The 14,501-nt window shown below is 46.7% G+C and overlaps 2 protein-coding genes across 2 annotated transcripts; both read right to left on the minus strand.

The window, feature by feature from the left end:
• Positions 1–5,831: 5,831 nt before the first annotated feature.
• On the minus strand, positions 5,832–8,382 carry APC4 (anaphase-promoting complex subunit 4). Its single transcript, XM_065235081.1, has 4 exons — positions 8,202–8,382; positions 8,019–8,135; positions 7,806–7,951; positions 5,832–7,745 (listed from the first exon to the last, which is right to left on the minus strand). Exons 1-4 carry the CDS (start codon positions 8,332–8,334, stop codon positions 5,835–5,837), a joined length of 2,307 nt encoding a protein of 768 aa, XP_065091153.1. The 5' UTR covers positions 8,335–8,382; the 3' UTR covers positions 5,832–5,834.
• Positions 8,383–8,523: 141 nt separating this feature from the next.
• LOC135712034 (uncharacterized) lies at positions 8,524–13,555 on the minus strand. Its single transcript, XM_065234996.1, has 2 exons — positions 12,359–13,555; positions 8,524–12,297 (listed from the first exon to the last, which is right to left on the minus strand). Exons 1-2 carry the CDS (start codon positions 13,553–13,555, stop codon positions 8,524–8,526), a joined length of 4,971 nt encoding a protein of 1,656 aa, XP_065091068.1.
• Positions 13,556–14,501: the final 946 nt, after the last annotated feature.

A 14,501-nucleotide genomic window follows, 5' to 3' on the forward strand; every position in this document is an offset into this window, starting at 1 on the left:
GTGAGGTCATTATTAAACAGAGAAATCCTTAGTCCACTGGTGATCATAGCAATGGAAGTGGTTTGGGCTAAATTATTGTAGAAGCATAGGAAGTTTTCATTCTGGAGTGTGTAAATGCTTTATTTTTTCGGTTACGAATCACAAGCAAAGTAACCTAATCAACAAAATCATGTAAATTAGGATAAGGAATCCTAACAAAAGCAACTTGGATCCGTATAACTTTAAACAACAAAAGATGGGAAAAAATCTCAGTTGTTTTTAAGTTTTGTTGGAGTTTCAACGACAGTGAGCATAGTAGCCTAGACTAGATCGCATCAACCACATTATAAACTGTTTCAATAATTGGTCATTGTTCTTCAAGCTATCGCCAAATCCAGACTTGGTTTTTGTTTCAAACGGGACCAAACAGAAATCTGATTATTGAAAGGCTTATTGATATGGAGAATTGGACAACCACTCAGATTTTCTCGCTGTCCAGACGTAGCTTGAAGTAGAAGATTTGTGGAAAGCGGTCGAGCTGGACTTCACTGATAAAAGAAAGCGTTTCCATTATGTCCATTTTTTTCCATCTCGCTGCATCGTATTCAGTAGGTGACCAGTAGCATTTCTTCATTCCATTATTTAACGTCGGTCTCTGTTCCACAATCTAGTGCCAATCACCGACGGACATCGATTGCCATCCATTGACGGCAATCGAATGTGCAGGAAGGCAGCTTCCACACCTGCGTAGGATATCGCACCCATTCAACACACATGGGCCGGGACCAACGGCTTAACTTCCCTTCTGAAGGAAGACGTGACCAGAGATTTTTATGCCTCAGAAAAATCCCACCGATAGCCGCCGGGATGTTCTGAGGCATAACATCTCTGATCACGCCTTCCTTCGGAAGGGAAGTAAAGCCGTTGGTCCCCGGTTCATGAGTTGATGGGTCGCTTGCCACTACACCACCGGCGCCGGCCGTATCCAGTAACATTTGCCACTAAAAATTCCTGAGGGCGCAAAAATTGCTCTAATGTTCCCTGAACATCTACAAAGATCCCTAATCTTTAGTTCTAGAACAGCTACGAAGTTTCATCAACTTCTTCCAAGTTTCATAATATTTTTTTTCAAATTCTTTCAATTCAACCAAGATCTCAGAATGACCTTCGCCAAACATCAGGAAAAACCTTGAACCTTTTTCCTAAACATATGGACGAAACTAAGTTTCCAAATCAAACCCTGAATTTCTAAGAAGTATGCTGAATTTCTTCAATACGCCCTGACCTTCTGCGAAACTTCCTGAACTTCTTCAGTTTTGGCCATTTTTTTTTGTAAAAGTATTGTTTATTTCTGTGTTAATACATTAATTTACACGTATTATTGTTCACAATCGATGTAAAAATTTAGGGCACTATTCTATTCTATCGTTAACAGAATTAACATAGTCGATGTACAATACAAAGATTTTCAAAATTTCGTTTCGTTTTCTTAGCCCTATGTTCAGAAGTTCTGGTCGAAGCAGATACTCGATGGACAGCCTTTGCCAGCCGCCGAGTATCGTCGTAGTCCTCTGCTGTATGGAAGCCCATGCGTGCGCCACGCGGGGGCAGGCGCTGAACTTGTGCTGCAATGTTTCAACCGTAGCGTTGCAGTGCAAGCAGCTCTCGCCGGCTGCCCGTTGGATGATCTTCATCAGCCTTCTATGCTCCGTCTTCTCGTTGATCAGCATATACAAGCTGCTCCGATGACTTGACGACAGTTGTTTCGACCCGATATTCGTCCAAATACGTCTCCAGTTTGATCCAGGATATTTTCTCTCGACCCGTGGTGTATCTGTCCGCTCCAGAAGAACACGATGAATTTGGTCGCTGGAGGGGTGTTCTCGGATAAGTGGGAGGAGAAGTGGAATTTGTTGGGCTAATAGTTTAAGGCAAGGAAGATCTGCGGGAGGAGGAATTGCTTGGTTCAGAAGGGACTGATAATAGGGAAGGGAGCCACTATCCTGTAAGTGACGGTTCACCAGAAGCGCTTTGCATTTGAGTGCCGGTAGCTGCAACTTTAGTCCGCCAGATGCTTTGTCTCGTGCCAATTGTTCCATAGGAACCCGCGCCGGTTGGCCGCGCCACAATAAGGAACCCATGGTTGCTGTGATTTTCGCTGTGTGGACACAATATGGTGGAAGGATTGATGCCACGTACCAAATCCTTGCCGTGATATAGGTATTTAGCAAAATAACCTTCTGTTGAAGGTTAAGTCCCCTCATCGAGTGCAGCCACAAATGTTGAGCAAATTTGGTAACTTGAGCATCCCAATTAATCTTAGTCATTGCGCGGATTGAGTTAGTGAAATAAATGCCAAGAATCTTCACCGTTTCTACTGTTTGCAACCATGGCACATTCAGTGGATCTCCATCAATGAGCCCGACGTTGATTGCAACAGTTTTCAATCTATTGAGCTTTGTGCCGGAGGCACGTTCAAAACGTCCGAACAGGTTATTGATGCGCTCAATCACGCGTGTATTGGTAGCTATAACAGACACATCATCTGCGTAAGCCACCACGAGATCGGGGCCGACGAGTCGCTCCAGTTGTTGCAGAAACGGATGGAGGTAGATGACGAACAGTATCATAGACAAAGGGTCCCCCTGGCGAACCGAACGTTCGATGGCGAAGCTCTGCGAGAGATGCCCGTTGATCAGCAGGCGAGACGAAGATTGTCCGGCAATACGAGCCAGTAAACCGACGAAGGCTGGGTTTATCCCCTGCCGCATCGTTCCATAGAGAAATGAGTGGGACACTCGATCGAAAGCGTGATCGAGATCGTAGCTTATTAGTTTCCCTCTCCGCTTCCTCACTATCAGCTCTGCAATGCGATCCTTCAGAGAAAGAGTTGCTTGAAAAATTGAGTGCCCTTCGTTAGGGCACTTCTGCGCATCGCTCAAAACCGGGTACGACCTCAACACAAACTCCAAACGAGATTTGAGTATACGGCTGAGGATTTTGTAGTCTGCGTTTAGAAGGCTGATCGGTCGGTATCCTCGTGCCGTGTTTACAGTTCCTCTCTTTCGTACAAGCACGATCACTCTGTTGACGAACTCAGCGGGGAGTTCCGTGGTCATAGCTTCGTTTAAAACGAGATTTAACTCTCGGTGGATGACATCGAACGTACGTTGGTAAAATTCGACGGGAAGCCCGTCGCTGCCAGCAGCCTTCCTTTTAGCCGATGTGCGAATAGATGACATTATTTCTGCTGTTGTTATTTCAGCCATACACGCCTCGTTTCGCTCGTCACTTTCTGGAATCACTCGTTCGCAGTGGAAAGAAGATTGTGCCTCCTCGCTCTCGTCAGACGCTGTGTAAAGCTCCCTGAAGTAGTTTAGCAGGTGGTTTTCAATTGTTTCGGAGCTGTTTAGAGTCTCGCCGTTCTCGATACCCAGCTCTGTTATGACGGTTTTTTTCCTTCGCCTCTCGCCAAGCTGGAACGTGCTGATATTTTCCCCTGCGATGAATGTATCGTTGATACGCATAAAGTGCTGGGAAAACATTCGCTGGTGAGTAAGCATCTGCGCTTTCACACGGTTGGGATTTTGATAGTAGTTGTTATATGCTTGCCGAAGCTGCGAATACAAACGTTGGTGTTCAGCATGAAATTCCCTGTACACCTCGCGAGATTTCCACCGAAAAAAAGAAAGAATTTTCGGTTTAGCGCATGATATCCACCACGTTATCCAGTTTGGAAAGTTCCGTCGCTGTTGGGTTACATACTGCCATCTAATCTCGAACTCTTCGATGTTCTCTGTAGTGAGAATATGGGGACGAAGGGACCAGTAACCGCGGCCAGGTTAGCGTCCGAGGCTAGGGAGGCATATTCTTGCGGTAAGCGCTTTGTGGTTCGTAAAAGAGCATACATGCGTGTCTGCACTCCGGAGATACGTGCATAGACCATTGCTGACGTATATGCGGTCGAGCCTGGAGACCGAGTTGTGCGTTACGTATGTGGAGGAGGGGGTCGTGGGGTACAACTTAACCCAAACATCGTCACACAGTTAAAATATCCGGCAAGTATTAGATGTTCGGTGTTATGCCGAAGATAAAAGGCGACGGTATTATTAAAAAAGCGTTCTCGCTCGGCACGCATTGCTGTGCCCGACGGTGCATATACGTTTGCCAATGTGGTGTTTTCAACCCGCAGAGCAACGAGCCTGCCATCCAAACTCTTTTCTATATGGGAAAACCGAATGTATTATTTTAGCGCTATAGCAGTCCCCCTTCTCGAATGATCGACATTTGCGACAACGTTATAGCCAGGAATCGAGAGCTGCTCGTTCTCCACTTCTTGCAGAAACACGATGTCAAGCTCCATAGTTCTGATAAAAGTTCGGAAGGCGTTGAGTTTTGTTTCGTTGGTGATCGTGTTTATATTGATAGTAGCGATGTTGTAGCTGGCGATTGGATTCACGATTGGTTTTCCAGATCCCGCTCGTCATCGATACCATCTCGTCGCTTTCTGGTTCTAGGGCGTCCTCTAGAGTTTGAGCTGTGCGTTGACATTGCCGAGTCGTCTGTCTCGTTGCCATCGGACTTTCCACCATCAGGGGGCTGTTGACCGGACGTGTTGGACAGCGACCTTTTCTCCGGCGGCGGTTTTGGACCCGATACGGGTATGATGGGGAGAGTGAGTGGAGGAAATTGTGTCTCCGACTGCGTGTTAATTGGTTTTTGTGTAACCGACAACAACTGCTGTTTCGGCTTCTTCGGTGGGGGTTTTGTCTGCAACGTTGGCTTTTGGCTCCGTGGCTTCGCATTTGGTTTGGTTGGTGTTGGTGCAGGCTGCTTTGTCGCATACGACTTCTGCACTAGCAGCTTTTTGTTCTGCACGCAGGTGGCGCCGATGTGGATGAAATCCCGGCAGTGTCGGCAAGTTTGACGTTGACCAAAATAGGATAGCAACGTCGATTCCCCGTCGATAGTAACCCACGACTCGATGTTGTGTTTCACGATCATCTTGGCAATCCGAACACCAGTGGAAATGCCCAGAAAGTACAAATCACCTCCGCACATGTGTTCGCGAACTGAGATGACGTCACCGTACGCGGACAGGAATTTGATGATGGCTTCGTCCGATACGTCCTCAGACAGATCATACAGCTTCACCTCCACTGCCCCGTCTTCCATGGTTATTCGCAGGGGAACCATCTTCTCCTCACTCACTTGCACTTCGTGTTTTCCGTCGTGTTCTTCGCACACTTTTTGTACCAGCTCCAGGTCGACGACCTTCACGAAGGCACACCCGAGACTTCTGCTACACTGTATTCTCAGCACTTCACCGGGCTTTAAACCCAACATGGTTCCAACAAAGTTTTGCACTTTTGCATAGTCCGGTTTTTTCGGCAACATCGCATAATCTATGCGGAATGTGTTCACGCGACGCGCCATCGTGGAGTCGTAGTACGCGGGAACACGCTACGGCTCGGCGATGGAAAAACGCAGCGCGACAAACGATATATGTATAGCTTGAGATCGACTTCCAGAAATAGCGATAGCGTAAGTACGTCTGCTTGGCTCGGAAGTTGAGCGCTCACTTAGCCATTAGCACAACTTCTAAATTTCTACGGCCATCCTGATCTTAAGTCTTAAGAAGTTATTTTAAGTTTAAAGAAGTACCCTGAATCTAAAAGAAGAACTTTTGTGAAGTTTCTTAAATTAAACCAAAGTTCCCATAACCTCAACAAAGTTTCCCAAACTTGTATAAAAGTCCTTGCAATAAAAAAAGAAAACGATGTAGTTAAAGCAAAAACCTCGAATATTCACGAATTAGTGATTTATTTGATGAGTGTATGGTTAATGGAAAGTTCTCACGATTGTATCGATTCCTTGCTGTTCTCGAAACTGCTATTGTCCCGCGACGTTTCCAACAGGTCGTCCTCCTCATCTTGAGCGTCCATTTCATATATGCGGATGGTTCTCTGCGATTCCGATACCACCGATGCGACGTTCCTCGTGCCGGACACGGCAATCTTCCCAGCGTCAATTCCCTCCAGCAGCCTCAGCGAACATTCCTCTATTAATGTGTAGGCATTCACCACCCGACAACAGCTTCCACCGCTACCCTGTTGTTCGACAATGATCTGATTGTTAACGAACGGAACCGATTCCAGCAGTTCCCAGATACGATCCAGTGTCAACTGCAAGAAGTAGCTATTTATGCGACTTTCGCTTGTTCGCGCTCGTAGCAGTACCGATAGCGTTTCGGCGTTGTAGAACTGAACATGTTTAAACGTTAGATCACCGATGGCTGATAGCCGTGTTTCAAAAAAGGGCTTCTCCTGGAAACATAACCGCACCGAACGGATCATCGACAAATGGTTGCATTCCGTTATGATAAGACTGTTGTCGGTTTCGAGAAGTGCGAAAAGCGATACTTGGTTATCTTCCATGTTGAGATAAGTTACGGTCCGTTGGAAGTCGTCCGTAGGATCGGAATTTCTCAGCGAGAGAATACTTTTTTGCTTGAAATCCTGACCGATTACCGAAACTGGTTTCTCAAAAATCCTTTCAATGCTTGCCTTGAGTAGATTATGCTGCTGTACTAGAGAACTGTTTTCGTGATGCGGAAAGATCAGGGGACAAGACTTGAGGCAGTCGTTCTCTTCTAGCAATTTCATCCATTGGTTGGCTATATCCGCCTTCGGTGGGAATAACAGTGACTTGTCCTCCAAATATTGGCCAACGCGTTCCAGGTTAAACTTTCGTTTCTTGTCTTCCGTGCTAGATTCGTCATCTCCGGGCAACTCGTGATAGTTGGCATCGAAGTTGTTGAGGAATTCTGCCAAATAGTTGATCTCTTGCTGTGTCACCGAAGAGTTATCTTCCGGAAGCGTTTCATCCATCAATCGGACGATTACAGTGTACAGCCATCGGAAAAATATCTTGAAATCCCTCGTTGATGTGTCTATCGTTTGCTGTAGTTCATAGGCTTTAATCAAGAATGCACCGCAGTTAATCAGCGCTTCGTTGGTAACATCCCCCAGCAACGGTTTGTAATAGTAAACGTTGCTTATCATACCCTGAAGAGAATTCAGGTGATAAAACACACTGCAGATGGCCGTATGAAGTGGTTTAACCACCAGCTTCTGAATGGTAGAGTAACTCAGCTCAATGCTGTTTCCCAGCTTCTTCAGACCCTTTTCCGTCAAATCCCTCAGCAAAAATTGCTCCAGTGCGGGAGATGTACTTCCAAACATTAGCAATTCCAGAAAGTCTGCCGAAATCGAACCCTGCGGTTGACTGTTGGCGTACTTTGTCAGCTTGTTATCCATCTCCAGCAAAACGGTCTCCCAAGCCTCAATAATACATTCGATAGTATCATTGATGTAAGCCATCGTTCCCAGAATGTGTGCATGTTTGATGGCCAAATTCAAAAGCGATGTAGAGTAGCGCTGTAGGATGTTGTTCTCGAAGATAACCAAATCCAACGAACCACTCCGCTCGATGGCGACGAACAGCTGCTTGAAGTTGGAGCTCATTTTGACTTCCCGGATAACGGCCTCATCGGGGCGAATGTTCATCGATTGGAATAGATCCAGTTCACAACAGGACAGCATGCCGAACACGGAAAGATGCACGTGTCCACTGGATGATCCGATAATCAGAAGATTCAAAATCTGCTTCGAGTAAAACTTAAGCGAGTTGTAATCACAGGACTTGGCGGTTGAAGAAAGCGAGTTTAAACTTGGCAGTGGCGGAAGAAAGGTGGTATGGTTGTTCTGCAAAAGAAGCCTAGTAATAATCGAATTCAAACTGATAGGCGACAAACTTCTACTTACAATCGCATCTCCACTTGTATCATTCGCTGAAATTTCCTTGACGTTTTCTGTCCAATTCATGCAGCTGATGTCCGACTTGATATTGAAACTGTAGATCTCTTCCTTGTTCTCAATGTTGATCAGCAGAACAGTTCCGTTGCTGTAAGCTTGAATAAATCATTTTAAATCTTCAATCTGTCCATGTAAAGGCTTCCATGGTATAAAGGTACTTACCGATTGCCATCACCTTCTCCAGTGGTCTCCAAGCTATCCCGCGTACACGCAATCCTTCTTCAGGAGCCGGCAATTGCCAAACCTTCTGCCACTTTAACCGGTGTAGTATTACTTCGCCTAAATGAAGAATAATTCATATGAAATGTGTTGACCTATCCGAAGAAACACTGTTCCACAACATACCCTTATCGTTCCCGATGGCCAGCAGATCCATCTTGTCGCTCCATTTGAGGATGTCCACACGGTAGCCAACGTTCTTGTTGCCGGTTTGCTTCATCGGATTTCTACTGCTGTTGGAGTACTTTAGCGAGTTCATTTTGCGATATGGTTAATGAAAAATTGAAAATATTCCACAAAACTCACAAAAAGGCCGGTGGAATGTTTTTTTTTTTCTTTGTGTTGTCCTTATTTAGGACGGCTAAGACCGCTCACGGTCCATCTCGCCACTGTGGTTGTCGTGTTTCGTGTTTGGTGGTTTCTTCGATGTTGTATCGTCGGTTTCAGTTTATGTTTGGATTTTTGTTCGTTTAATGAAAGCTACAATTTCTTTCAGGTCCGTCTCGTTGTTCTCTTTTAGGATGGTGGTCAGCGGTTTGCAGTATTCTAGCACGATATGCTCTGATCTTTCGATGTTGAACTTGGGGCAGTAGTATAGTAGGTGCTGTAGGTCTTCCGTTTCGTCGCACAATTCGCAACTATCGTTTATTTCCCACCCCCACTTGTATCTGCGCTCCTTTGTGTTTGTGTGTCCTGTGCGTATCCGCCCGATGATAGTTTTCTCTTCTGTGTTCAGGTTTAATCCATGGAACCAGATTTTTTCCCCCGGCGTTTCCATTATTTCCAGGTGCCATATTCCTTTCTCCTCGGAAATTTTTCTGTACGATGTTATCCAGTCGTCCCAGATGTCAGCTTTCGCCAGCAGGATGGCATCGGGTAGTGTCAGGGAGTTGTAATTTGTTTGTGGTCCTTGAGTGGCTCGAACCGCTTCTTCATCAGCCTTTTCGTTACCCGGAATCCCTTGGTGGCTGGGAATCCATTGCAGCTTGATCTTGTAGTTCCTGTCTTGTTTCAGCAGTTTGACAATTTCCCACGCCAGGAAGTTTTCATTCTGCTTGCTTCTGTTTCGGATGGTTTGACAGGCTCCCTTGGAGTCGGTGAAAATCACTGCTTTGTGATATTTTTTCTCCTTTGCGAGTTCAATGGCCGAGCGAATAGCCAGTAGTTCGGCGTTGGTGATGGTGTAATTAGGGTTGATTTTCTGCGTCAAAACTTGCTGGTCTGTGTGGTCGTACACCGCCAGTGCCGTTCCCGTCGTCGTTTTGGATGCATCCGTATAGAGGTGGTGAAAGTCTTCATAGTAGAGATTCTTTATTTCCAGGAATTTTAGGTTCCAGAACTGCTGGCTGTAGTTTTCCTTTTTGTTTTGGTGCTCAAACATGTCCTCTTTGATGTTCCTCTCCAGTGTGTAGTCCGAGTACTGCCGTCTATTCAAGAAGGCTATTTCGCTGTCTTTCGGGTTCATTTGGCATATGATGTAGTTGAATTTGACGGCCGTTTCCGTCCAGTAGGATCCGTTTCCCAAGTTGTTCCTGATTGAACGATCGGAGAAAGGCTGTAGCTGATTGGTGTGGTAGGTGCTTTTCAGGAGCTCCTTCAGAGTGAGCAGCTCCCTTCTGATGTCCAGCGGCGTCTGTCCGGTTTCGGCGTGGATCACATGGATTGGTGTGGTTTTTAGGTAACGCATAGCGCTGCGAAGGTACGAGTTGTGTACAGTTTGTAGCTTCTGAAGGTTTGTTTTGGCCGCATTTCCGTATATTTGAGCTCCATACTCTAGTCGGCTGCGGATGATGGCGTTCCCAATCTTGACTAGTGTGTTCGGGTTGGCACTGCTGCTGCGCTTCCCGAGCATCTTTATTATTTTTACTTTTGCGGCTGCTTTGTCTCGGATGTCCTCGATGTGTTTTCTGTGTGTGAGAGTCCTGTCGACTGTATATCCCAAGTATCGATGAGTGTTGTTCAGGTCCACGTTCTCTCGTCCTATCCTGATCCTTACTACGCTGGTGTCTTTTCTCGTGAAAGCGACTGCAGCGCTTTTGGAAACGTTGATTTTGAGTTCCAGTCTGGTGAGCTCAGTTTGGAGTTGGGATAGATAGTTGTTGGCTTTTGTTGCTGCATCTTCTGGACTGCTGCCGGTTGCCACCACCGCAAAGTCATCCGCGAACTGGACGAGTTCACATCCTTCGTGTTCTATCCGGTGCAGACCACTGGTGTAGAGGTTGAAGAGGATGGGTGACAGTGGGCATCCTTGGGGGAGGCCTTCGCTAACCTCTCTGTGAGCGTCTCCTTCGTTTGTTTTGAGGACAAGATGTCGGTCGCTGAGGTAAGTGTGAAGCCAGGAGATGATCTTGTTTGGGATGCTTAAGGTTTTTAGGGTGTTGAGCAGTGTTTGCAGGTTCACGCAGTCGAAAGCCTGTGATAGATCGAGGAATACGACGACGGTGTCCTTCTTTGCCAGCTGGGCGTCCTTCACCTTGTTGACGACGTAGTTGACGCAGCTCTGTGCCGAACGGTGTTTCCGAAAGCCAAACGATCGAGGAGGGTGTAAATTCTCTATTTCTGCTATATCAGCCAGTCTGCTGTTGATCACCGAGTTGATCAGCTTGAGATTGATGTTCATGAGAGCGATGGGTCGGTTCGATCCTGGGTTGAGCGGGTCACCTTTGTTTTTTGGAATTGGCTTTATTTGGGTGGTCCTCCACCTTTCCGGAATTACTTCCGAAACGAAGACTTCGTTGAGCATCTCACATACCTTAACTTGCATGTCTAGCCTGAGGTTCTTCAGGATGCCGTAAGACATGCCGTCTTCTCCTGGGGCCGAGTGGGACTTTTTCTTTTTTAGGGCTTCCAAGATTTCCTCGACCTGGAGCGCCATTTCGTAGCCCTTTAAGTGGGAGGGGGTTACGGATGTGGGTTTCCCAACCGGTTTTAACTTCCCATCGTAGTAGTATGCGAGGAACTGTACTGCGTCATCCAGCGTGGTTTCCGGTTTTCTGCTTACCGGCTGGGTTAGCGCGGTATCCAAACCCTTGATGATGTTCCACAGCTGTCTGGGGGGAGTGTCCTCGTCAACTGTTTCAGCGAGTTCCTGGCAATAAGCCCGTTTTGCCTTCCGAATGAGCCTCTTGAGGATAGCCCGTGCTTTTTGGAGTTCTAGGTGGTTGGTTATGCTCTTGTTTCGGTTGTAGATTCGGAGCTTCTCTCGTTTGGTCTTATAGCATTCGTTGATGTCCTCGGACCACCAGCGCTTCAGGTAATTTCCTTTTTTATCTTTGATTATGAAGCTGGCTTGTTCTATGCTATCCTCGAATATTGTCTGCATTTCGTCGGGGTTATAGATGTATTGAGGCTTCAACTGGTTGATCAATTCCGCTGCTTTGTCCTTGTTGACCCGTTTCATTTTTCCTAGTGCCACCGGAATCTCACTTGCGATTTCGATGACTATCGATAGATGGTTGCTTCCGAATTCTTGTGGGACCACTTCCCAAGAAGCCTTGGTTGCTAGACCGGCGGTTGCCAGAGAGAGGTCGATCGCTGTGCTGCTTCTGTTGACCGTGGACATACATGTTGTCGTACCGTCGTTCAAGAGGATAAACTTGGAGGGTTCCAAGATGCTGTTGAGCAGGTTTCCTTTGTAGCAGTTGGTCGCACCGGGGTCCCAGCTTCGATGGTGACTGTTGAAGTCGCCTCCGATAAGAATTTCACCATCCATGTTGTCCAGCTTCTCGAAGAGTTCCAGTATCTTGCTTCTGATTTCACTGAGAGGACTATATCCAGAGGGAACGTATACGGAAACCAGTGTGAGCGGAAAAAACCCCTTGGTTATTTTGACCCCTACAACTTCGACCGGTAGAAGGTCCTCGAACTGTACCGTTTCGTAGTCCAGGGTCTCGTGTACTAGAATTCCGACTCCCCCGTATCCTTGATTTCGCCTGGCAGATTCCAGTCTAAAGTGAGCCAATCTAAAATTTTCTTCCTTCCTGAGCCAAATTTCCTGCAACAGTGCCACGCCCACCGAGTTTTCCGAAAGGAACTGGCTGAGCTCTTCGCGGGTATCGACAGGGCGAAGGCTTTGGACGTTGTGCTGCAAGATTATCAGCTTTTTACACTCCACTGTGAAAGCTTGTGTTGGTTCTCGTGGTTTCTCCTTGGAGCGGTTGCCCCTCGATGATTGATTGGATGTCTTGTCCGATGTCGACGAGTAGTTGGTCCCTGTCCAACTCTGACTCCGCGTGTTGTACCCTTAAGCCGATCTTTTGTTGCAGGTCTCTCAGTGCTCCTACCCAGCGTTTGTGTCGCACCTCTGCGAAGAATTGTTGCCGCAGCCACGTGATGAAGCGTTCAAAGTCCGTTGCCTTGAAAGGGTTCTCCTGGCATATGGGACAGGTCGAAGCGAGTTTCCTTAGCCCCCCACGCTCACCTTCCTCGTTGGGTGTGGTGGGTTCCTGCCTTTCCCGACTCATGTCTCGGGAGCGAGAAGACTGTCTTCTCTGGGGCCTAGGTCCTGCGAACGGCCAGTTGGGTTGATCACTTCCTCCGAGCCTTGGGAAATCACCTTCATTTCCCTCGTCTCCCAGCTGGTCCAGGAGATTGAATCGATTTTGTAGCTTCGGGAAGTGGGTTTCTGCCTGGGTGAAAGTGATCTGCCTCTCCCTCATAGTTTCTCGAATCTTCACGTGTCTTTTCCTTTCTAGGCACTCGATATCGCTTGCTCCATGTCTGAGTTTGCAGTTTGGGCATTTAACGTCCATGTTGCAGTCTGCCGTTGAGTGCGTGCCTCCACAGTTGGCGCATCTTGCACGAGAGGTGCAGAACTTGGCTCCATGTCCGAATCTCCAGCAGTTCCTGCACTGGCGGATGGGAAAAATGTACAATTCGGGCCTGAAGTTACAACCGAAGATCTTTACCCATTTTGGCACTTGCGCACCCTCAACTGTTACCTTGATGTTCGTTGTGTCCAGAAGCTCTCCATTCCTGCTCCGTCGCTTGATGCGTTGAACTTTGGTCGCTCGGTGTTCTGCTTCTATGTTCTCCAACATCTCTTCCTCATTGAAGCTGGTGGGGACTCCCCTGATGAAGGTGATGGTATGATCCCTGCTCTTGGGTTCGTACAGTCTCAAGTTGGCATCTGCCAGCTTTAACTGTCTCAGCTGGGTTTCGAACTCGGTGTCAACCTTGAACCTGAATTTCCCTAGCTTGGAGATTTCAGAGAAATCGTGGAACCCTTTGTCCCTTAGGTATTTTCCAAGGAGGGTAGGATGACTTGGGAAGTCTTTTCCAATGTCGATCATCTCGAGGACTACGGTTTTGCGTTGGGCTTCCTCGTTGTGTGCCCCGTCTTGCGTTTGCTGTTCCAGTGTGTTACTTGCAGCTTCCTGGTCCTTTTTTTTCGTCTGTCTGGTGACCCGTCCAGCCCCGGTCTTCCTGCTGTCAGCAATACGCTTGATCCTTGCTGCGGCCTCCGCACTTGATCCTGCCATGGTAGGTCCGGAGAGAGCTTGCTATGTCGATAGGTTTCACTCCCTGATTCAACGGCTTACGTATTTCCGTCTTCCCGAATTTCCCCGGAAAATTCCCGTATCGGGCAGTCGATGGCCTACACCAACTATAATTTCTCTTCTGTTACTACTTACAACCCTGCACCCTCGAGCCGACGAGTTGAGGTTAGGTTTGAAATTCCCTTGGTTCTCCTCAGACGATTCTTGCCTTCCTTCCGGTATCCCCCTTCTTCACTGAATTCAAGAAAATTGACGGAAAAATTGGTCCGATTCGGGTACGATTACTAGCTGGAAATCGCACTTGTAGCCTGATACGCCGCAGGCTTATAAATCGAACACCACGGGACACTTCCAGCAAACACAAATGGCTGCCATAGATTTTTCCCGAAATCGATTTCACTCAATGTTAAAACAGCAAATTTTATGCGCAAAACACCCGAAACAAATCGATGCTTCAATTAAGCCACTTTTCAAACACTTTTGCCTAATAAAATTTCCATAGGATTCAAATTTTATTTGAACTGAAACAGAGCACACCACTCTACAAAATCTAATATAAAATTCACCCTTCCTTCACGATTTTGCGAGTAATCTCCGGTGGAATGTTTACCAAACACAAATCAAGCAGTTGTTTTGCTCTGTTTTCTTCTGTTCTGTTCACTGTTTGGCGGTAATTTCTGAAGGGCTGATAAGTGTCCCGAAAAAAGATAGATACCAATATCGAAGAATTATTATTAGGTATACCTAATCCAGTATCTTCAAAAATCTTGTCAACAAATTGAACTATAGGTGCTAATTATTTATTACGCGATTTTCACTTTTATTTTGTAATAAGGGACCATCCATAAATGGCGTAGCATATTTTTGACGAAATTTAGACCCCCCTCTCCCCCTCGTAGCTTATTTTGCTAATCCTAATATGGCTGGT

The sequence above is a fragment of the Ochlerotatus camptorhynchus genome, unplaced genomic scaffold (assembly GCF_037179485.1).
Source record: "Ochlerotatus camptorhynchus isolate MF236.1 unplaced genomic scaffold, CSIRO-AGI_Acam_v1.1 ptg000457l, whole genome shotgun sequence".
In the NCBI taxonomy this organism is placed as follows: Eukaryota; Metazoa; Arthropoda; class Insecta; order Diptera; family Culicidae; genus Ochlerotatus; species Ochlerotatus camptorhynchus.